The sequence below is a fragment of the Mesoplodon densirostris genome, chromosome 4 (genome assembly GCF_025265405.1).
Source record: "Mesoplodon densirostris isolate mMesDen1 chromosome 4, mMesDen1 primary haplotype, whole genome shotgun sequence".
Lineage (NCBI taxonomy): Eukaryota > Metazoa > Chordata > Mammalia > Artiodactyla > Ziphiidae > Mesoplodon > Mesoplodon densirostris.
The window spans coordinates 11280079-11288878 of record NC_082664.1 but is presented as its reverse complement, the minus strand read 5'-3'; the positions used below and the strand labels follow the sequence as shown (position 1 = coordinate 11288878).

Below are 8800 nucleotides of genomic sequence, written 5' to 3'. Positions count from 1 at the left end.
CTACTCAGTTTTGGGGTTTAAGACTTTGCCCACAAAGAGGTCTCTTTGAGTCATCTGATCCTCCACAAACAGCAAGAAGGGTCTATTGAACTTCACGACCACAGGGACCTCCTTCGTGTCCACGGGGACCTTCCACACGTCCGCGTCCTTCGCTGCATCCGTGACTGAGCCATGCTCGCTCACCTCTATCTCAGCTTGATGCACGGCCTGGGAGAGACAGTTTCCCTCTCAGCTCTGGGAGTGAACTCACCTGGCTGGCTGGAGAACAAGCCGGGGCGGTGTGCCCAACAATCTCCTGTGGTCAAGATCAGGGAGGCAGCTTCCCTCCATGGCCGATGGCAGGTGGAGGAAAGCTGACTTCCATTCCTAGAAAACCACCCTCAGCTCCCAGCAGCTGGGTTCACCATTGAAGGCCAGGCGTCCCCGAGTGGGGTTGATACTAGGGTTGGTAATTGTTGAGTTCAGACTTTTTCAGTGCAGGGCAGACAGCTCAAGGTGTTAACATGTTTTAAAGGGAGGAAAGGGGAATAAAGCACAGGGGAAGGCTGGGTGGTCTGTAGGCTTAGAAAAAACTCCCATAGAACGACTGAGAGATAGTCATTTCCAACACTTTCTAGAAGGTTGTGATAAAAACTACTAGGGGGCTGGCTGTTCTTGTCTCCATCCATGCAAGGACAATTTAACCTCCGTGTGAAAGTGCTTGTGCCAGAACATGTATGTTGGCCTCCCTGATCTGCAAGAGGCCCTGCTGGGGAACGTGGCCATGACATTGCTTGCATTACTCGTGATGGATTCAACATCTCTCAAACCCAGCCTAACAACCAGCACTCAGGGTACACCTGCCGAGTGGGTTCTGTTTGAATTGGACATGGTAAGTAGTGCTTACACCCACTGGGCCATGGGAAGCATGGCATCCCCTCGGGGTCCCAACCCTGGGAACTCCATCCAATGTCTGTGAGTGACAGGTTCATCATTTCCCAATTAAAGAACAGGACCCCTGCCCTGTCCCGACTCCCAAGGTCATTGGGAGACTCGAGCAAGAGAAACCATGAAAAAGTGCTTTGTAATTTGTCAGGTGCTGTATCATGGGGAGAGATTGTGTTTGCTATTTATGTCCTGGGCAAAGTCCTCAAAGTATCCTGGCCCCTATGGTGGCCACAAAGCAGCCAGCCAGTTAGTGACCTTGGTGGAGTCATTGGAGGGCAGCCCCTGTGCCCACTGGGATGGGTAAAATTATCTCATAAATAAATGTTCCCTGGCATCTGGATGTCTAACTGGCACCTCAAGTTTAGAGAGCCAGTCTCTGTCTGCTCCCCCAAACCACTCCTGCTCCATCTTTCCTGCCTCAGGCATTGGCTCCCTCGTTTCCCAGGCTCCAGCTTACAAACCCGACTCTTCCCTCCCTGCTCCCCGGCTCTGTCTTCAAAAGGCACACAGAGCCTTCTCACCACAGCTAACCCTCCCTCGAAGGCCCCATCCATCCTCCATTACCTCTCACCTGGGTTACCTGCCAAGCTTCCTAATGGGTCCCCCTCTTCCTCCAGGGCCATTGCCTGTTCTCCGCATGGCAAAAAGTGGTCTTTTGTAAAACATATGTCAGCTCATGTCAGCCTTGGTGGTCTCCCATGTCAGTCAGAATAAACCCCCGTCCTGTCCAGGGCCTGGGACACCTACATGGCCTGGCCCTGCCTGATTTCTGCCCTCACCTCCTACCAGGCTCCATCTTACTCAGCGCTCTAACTGCCTGGGCCTTCTTGGGGTTCCTCAAAAATTTCAAGTTCCCATTCCCTTAGGATACACTTGCTCTCTTTGTCTGGGACACACGTCCCCAGGTATTTGCCCCCTTCTCTCTCCCGCCCTTCATTCAGGCCTTGGCATAAAGGCCAGCCCAGGCCTTCTCAAGCCTGCTCACTGCACCCCCGTGTGCTGTTCCCAGGTTCTCTGCTTTCCTTTCTTCACAGGAATACCACTGGTGGACTTAATACATGTCTGTCTGTTGGCGTGCTCACTGTCTACCCCGTCAATAGAATGGAACGGCTGTGAGAGTAAGATGTTGTCTGGCTGGCTCACGACTTCACCCTCAGTGCCTTAGTGCTTGATGCAATTCCTTTTGAGTGAGTGAATGACGAAAGAACCCCCAAAGCCCAGGGACCCAGTCAGATAAGAGCTATCACTGCTGTATTAAAAAAATGTTTCTCAATCAGGAGTGTGGTGGATAAAACAGAGACTCTAGAACTTGCCCCACTCACCTCCAAAACAGATAGAGAAGCCTTCTTTTTGATGCTCTGGGTGGCCGCTGTTGTAGTAGGCTTATCTTTGATGTCAATCTTGGGAAGCAGATGTTTTAAGTCTATCTTGGAGGAGATCTTGAACTTGGGCAAAACTAAGTGCACCAATCTGTTGAGAATGAAAACGACAAGGAAGCTGAGCAATGTCCCTCTCCTGGGGTCTAGGGGAAGCACCTTGCTTAGGCTGAAAGACCTCTTCCGAGTGAAAAGGTAACAGAAGTGTTTGTTCTGAAGTGCTGGCTTGGGGGGAAATGAAAGATGCTGGGGTATGAGCTGCAATGTTGAACTTCCAAGCAAACCACTTACTCAAAATAGACCTTGCTATTCAAATGATTCCCTTCAAAGGCTCTCTATGCAAGAGAAGATGAGGGTCAGACCAAGAGCATCCAGCCCTGAGTCCTTCCAATCCTTCTTCTGGAAGCAGGGGTTTAAATGGAGCAGTGACCCTAAATGTGGTGAGGGAGATGGAGGGCATGAGGTCCCCGTGCTGCAGGTAGAGCAGAGGGAGTTTTCACAGGAGAGGAAGCTCCAGCCTGGATGATAAGCTTTCGAACAGAGAGGAGGACTCTTCCCTCTATAGGCCAGCAACTCTATGACTAAGGGAGAGTGTCAGAATGCGTAGTGCCAGCCCTCCCACCCAAACTTTTAGACTATGTCAGTGTGGTGTTGAGCTTCTGATTGGCTAGCAACCTGTTCAGTTGGGTCTCTCTAGTGCTGTACCCGCTCTGTCCCAACCAGGAACGCTGTGGTAGGCACAACCATGGCAGAAGATGGCAGACCCCCTCTGCTGTGGCCCTCAACTGTAGGAGTAAATGCTGTTGAGAGATTTCTTCCCAATCTACACATTTATTGCCTGAAGACTGTCCCCCACCCCTGCCTCTCAGATCAGTGGGCCATTGAAAATCATGAGTTCACTATTTAATTTATCCACATTTGATGGGACCTTGGTGAATATCATACCCAAGCTGGGTTAGTTCAATGCTCCCTTCCAGGAATATGCAGCAGGAATCGAAAGATACTCAGTTTAGTGTGGGGTGGAGCATTTGATTGAATGAAAAAGAGCCATGCCTGTCTACAGTGGTCTCAGCTTGAAATTTACCTGCTTAGGCTCCTTCCCTGACCGTCATAACTAATTAAGAGCCCTAATTAATACTTCACAATGGAATTCGCTGATGTCACCCGACTCATTATCTCCTTAGCTTTTACTACAATTTGAAATTGTGTATTTGTTAGTTGACTTTCTACCTCTTCCACCAGACTGAAAATTCCCTGATAGTAGGGAAATGTTTGGCTAACCATTATATTCCCAGCACCAAGCAATTTCTCGCATACAATAAGTGCTCAGAAAATATTTTTTGGGTGAGTGGATCACGGGCTAACATGTGTGTGAAAAGTTGGTTTGCTGAGCTAGAGAGTTTAGAAACAAGGACTAGTGACACCAAGAGAGATGGGGTTCTGGGTGCCCTTGCTGTCCCTTGCTCCAATCCCTCATGAGACCTGGCTGTGTTTATTCCCTGGGGTTCTGTGAAATTCCCATGTATCTTTCCAATAAATTCCTCTCTTTACCCATCCTGAGCTTGTATGAAGTGGGTTTCTGATACTGTACATGTGACAAAAAGAACCATAACTAACAGTTAAGGGGCTTCTGGCTGGTAAGGGGACTCAGGCTGCTATTCTTTCTGTTTGGTTTGTTTCATTTTCTACAAATATGCTAGGAAATAACCAGATCCCAAACTCCCCCCCACCAATAAGGCTTTTACATAGAGGAAGTGAGGGCTGAGCAAAAATGCAAGGGGAATCTAGAATGTTCCTCCAGAACAGGATACCTGAAGTCACTGGCTTTCTGAAGTCTAGCTCGCTTAGCAGTTATCTCTCTTAGAGCAAAGTGGAATTGTCCTACATCTGGGAGCACGAGAATGATGGACACATTTCCTTTGTAAGGCATCTTAACCATCGTAGCAAGCAGCTCCTCTGAGTGGCTGTAAATCATCCGTTCTGTCTTCCTCATCACGTCCACCTGCACTTTGGTGTTTTCATTCACAAAGAAGTCCTCCTTCTGCGTGAGGTCGGTCTTAAAAGCTCTTTCCCAAATGCCTGGGGGAATCAGGAAGGAAAAAGTCGAAGAGTGATCTGGCAGAAAATCATCACCACCCCCAGGTTTGGGGAACCCAGAGGTCATCAGCTTGGGAAGGAAACAGTCTATTTTTGGTGATACCTTGACCTTAGTGAACAGAATATTTAAAATTCTAGAGGTGCAAAGGAAAGAAAAGCTAACACATGATTTTCAAAGATATTCACCATAGAATTTCTTTAAATCTGTATTTCTCAAAGGATGTTTACCAAAATACCTGCCTCTGGAACTATAACACCAAGAAAGGATTCTGTCATCAAATAATTTAGGAAACATTGATCACAGCAACCCTCCTTTGAAAACTCCCACTGCATTTGAGTGTATTAAGAGTTCAAAGAAGTCCTATGGTAAAGAAATCTGTTTAAAATTTATGTAACTTATTCCAGGAGGGAAGCTTTTCATCAGAAAGACACACACCTGCACATACTTGCACACCACTGTGTGAAATCCTACTTTAACTAATGTACTTCCCCAGTGGATTTTAAAAAAGATTCAAGGTACACACCAGTTAAAAAATGCACCTGTCACCCAGAGTGACGGCCATCTAGTTTGGTCTGGAAAATCTCTGCAAGTGTTAGCCTTGCTTCTGATTCTATAGCCAGGCTTATGGTCCTCTCTGTTCTGTTTTTACGACTTGCCTTCTAAAGTGTGATATAGATAAAGCTTTTGGAAAGCTTTTAAGAGGGAATCATGCCCGAGAGTTCTCTGAAGCATCCAGAGACATGACCCCTCCAAGATCATTTGTGGAGCACTTTCTATGTCCTAGGCACCTAGTTTGGAACTGTGAGTCCAAATATGAATAATGGTCCCAGTAGCCTGAGCAAGCATCCTGTGCTGGGAAGCATTGTTTTATGAGCATTTCCTTCACGTATCATGTAAAGAACAAACAATCTTCATGTCCTGGTAGGAACCCTGTTTAATCCACAACAGTTTATCCATTAATTGACTCATTCAAATCTGAAATTTCTTGAGCTCAAAAAATGTGCCAGGTACCATACTAAGTACTGAGGTTATAGCAGTGACTAAAACAGAGGACCTGTGTCCTCATGGAGTTTACTTTCTAAGGGGGATACAGAGAGAAAAGCAATCCACCACTGTAAATGGTTAAAAGTGTAATGAGCATTAGGAAAGATGCAAGTAAGGAGATGAGTGCTAGCATGGAAGCACTTCCTCTGAAAGGCCAGGGAAGGCCTTCTTGAGGAGGGAGCATTGAGGCTGAGGCGTAAAAGAAGAGGGTGCTCCATCTGGCAAAGAAGGGGAGGGAGAACATTCCTAGGGAAGGAACATCATGGACTAAGACAGGAAAAAGCAGGATGCATTTAAGGAAGAAGGGAAGGTCTTTGTGGGCAAAGCATAACAATGAGAGGGGTAGTGATGGGGAGACACTGGAGGGGTCAGCAGGGCTCAAAGCACGCACAGCTGGGTCTGGGTGGGATTGCATGCCAAGTGCATCAGGACACTATGGAAGGGCTTCAGATGGGGCAATGATGTGATGTATGTTTTAAGAAAATTGTGCTGGTCTTTTAATGGAGAAGGGATTGGAGGCAGGCACGAATGGAAACATAGTAATTAGACAGCTGGGGCAAGTCATCTAGGCAAGAGATAGTGGTGGCCTTGGCTACAAAGGTGGTAGACCAGATGGTGAGAAGTGAACACATTCCAGATTCAGTTCTGCAGGCAGAATCCATAGGACTTACTGTGTTCTTGAATCTGGAGGCTGGAGGGGAGGTTTTGTCAGGAGAAAGTGGGTGAATGGCATTGTGATTCTCTGAGGCGAGCAGATGCTGGGAGTGAATGGGGGGATTGTGTTCGAGGGTCTGTGAAACATCTCCAAAGAGATGTCAGTAGGCAGATGAGTATTAGAGCCTGGATCTCAGAAGAGGTGGTCCAGGCTGCATCTAGAGTGCGGGGAATAGTCAGAGTACAGATGGTGTTTGAGGTCGTGAGCTCAGGTGAGGCAGGAGACAGTTTTAGAAGTCAGAAGAGGAGAAACCAGCAAAGGAGACAAAAGAGGCATGAGCTATGGGGTAAGAGGAAAGTGGAGGGAGTCCTTGGGCAAGGAAGATGGAAGGGGACCTGCCTTGAGGAAGGGGAGGGGACAAGCACTCCTTCACTGTGACCAGAGGGGTGAGTGAGAGGAGAGGTGTGTGAGCCTTGGGCAGCACATGGAGGACATCCTGTCAGAACTGCTTTCTTGTCCCCATTCGGGCAGGAGGCAAGGTCATTGGCTGAGAGTCCAGGGAGGAAGGAGACTGGTAATGCTAAGTGGAGGAAGAGGGTATAAATAGATGCCAGTGAGCGGTAACTCTGAGCCCACCTGAAGAAACAAGGGCAACATCAAGATCTGTGACCAGGAATTTAAACTGCTCTTTTAGACACCTGGTGCGTGATCCTGAATTCAACAATGGACACAACTTTGAAAAGCATCTCATCTCACGCTGATCTGACCTTACAAAACAAGTGAATTAGCCAATGCTCATGCCTCTGCAAAAAGATTTCTTTTTCCCTTTTTTACCAGCAAGAGTCATTGCCTTTTTACTCCAAAATATCTTAAGCACGGCAAACAAGATGACTGAGAAGATTAAGAGGAGAAATACTGAAAAATGCTAGACAACACAATGATATCAAAGTCAATTTAAAAAGTTTTGGGTCTACTGGTTTCTGGGAAATGGGATATACTGACAAAAATTTTTTTTCCTGACTTAAATCTTTTAGGAAACACAAGGGCAAAGTTTACCCCAAATGGGAATTCATGCATTTAATAAACCTCACCTTTGAAGAAAACATAGTTGACAAGACATAGGACAGTCTGAGGGTCCAGGCGGGTGATTAAGTCTTTGACTTTCTTATGTATCTTTTCAGCCACATAGTGGTTGATGGCCTTCTTGGTTTTTTCTGTATCTTTAAAGTCAATCGTCTGGATGTCCACTTCATGTACTCTCTCTATCTCCTGCAGAAACATCTGGTTGATCTTCCTGTTGTTATCAATAAAGAGAATGTCCTTGTGCTTCAGTTGTTCTTGCTTCACTAGCTCATGCCACTTCTGGACAAGATGCTTGTCCTTGTCCAACACTTGGATTTTTCTGAGGTCAAGTCCCAGGTCCTCAATGAGGTTGGTGTGTGTTGTGGATTTGACCCCCAGGGAGAGGGTGGCCAGGGCGATGGAGATGGCCACAGGGGAGAAGATGATATTCTTTCTGGGATCCTCAATTATCAAAGCCCTGAACAATTCTTGGGCAAACGCCTTATAGCCAGCTTCCGTCTTCTGGGAGAGAGATGGAATTTTCTTTAATTTGATATTCTGTTGGGAGTCTTGTTGCTTTTCACAGAAGATGCTATTAAAAAGGCCACAGAGGATGAGGACCAGAGACAGCACCAGATGTATTTTCCTGTGGGACATTTCTGCAACAATCCAGAGCTGTTATTGGAAGGAAGAGGTATACAGGTGAATATTCTATGGAATGTGCTCTCAATGCTGAGGGGATTGAAAAAGGCTTATTCTTATCTGGGTGCAGTTCACCTGGGTGGGGTTGCTATTTGTCCTTAATTGAAGGATCCTAGCTAAGTCTAACAAGGAAAGTCTAATGAGTATTCTGGAACATGACTTCAGACAAATTAAAGGTACATGACCTGATTAACGGGGATTCAGCTCTGCCCCTAGCCTATGCTGAAAGTGGGTCTTCTCCATCCACACTGGGGTTTCTTTTATCTTTTTTGCTTGCTCTTCTTCTTCTTCTTTTTTTTTTTTTAATACAGGGCTCATGACAAAAATCCTGAAAAGTGTGGAAAGGAAAGAAACAAGAGGAGAGAGAGAGCACAGATTGCAGATTCAAACACCTGCAGAGATCTGGCCAGAAATACCCACGTGGAAAGACAGCAAGTATAATGCAATAAGGTGTGCTGGGGACTGTGGAAAATGGGTCATCGTGGCTAAGCTGAAGAAGCAGGTGTCACTCAGCTCCAGCTATGATTAGTGGCAGTGCTGGGTCAGTGGTGCCGGATTTTTTTTGTTTCTGAAGCATCTAGAAATCCAGATTTTTACATGGAAATTCAACCTTGCCAAAAGCAACTTGCTAGCAGCAGCTGGCCCAGATTCAGCTCAGCCAGATCTGGCTTTAGAGCTGCCAGCATGATTTCTAAAGTAAAGCTCAGGTGGTGCTCAGGTGACTTGGACATCAGCTGAATCAAGGGCCTGGCAAAGATCATCTCAGGAAATCCTGGTCACCTCGCTTAAGCCCTCCCTGTGCTCACACCTATGGTCCCTCACCCACTGTCAGGGCAAAAACCCTCTCTGCCCCCATAAGTGCCCCCCATGATTGACTGAGACCAAAAGTCAGGCCTTGCATCTGAAGGGGGCACCAATGGTGGATTTCTGGCCCCA

General features: G+C 46.8%; 1 protein-coding gene across 1 annotated transcript; it reads right to left on the bottom strand.

The window, feature by feature from the left end:
• LOC132489000 (uteroferrin-associated basic protein 2-like) lies at positions 1–7819 on the bottom strand. The gene is made up of 4 exons (XM_060097913.1): positions 7192–7819; positions 4115–4382; positions 2250–2397; positions 1–207 (listed from the first exon to the last, which is right to left on the bottom strand). Exons 1-4 carry the CDS (start codon positions 7817–7819, stop codon positions 1–3), a joined length of 1251 nt encoding a protein of 416 aa, XP_059953896.1.
• Positions 7820–8800: the final 981 nt, after the last annotated feature.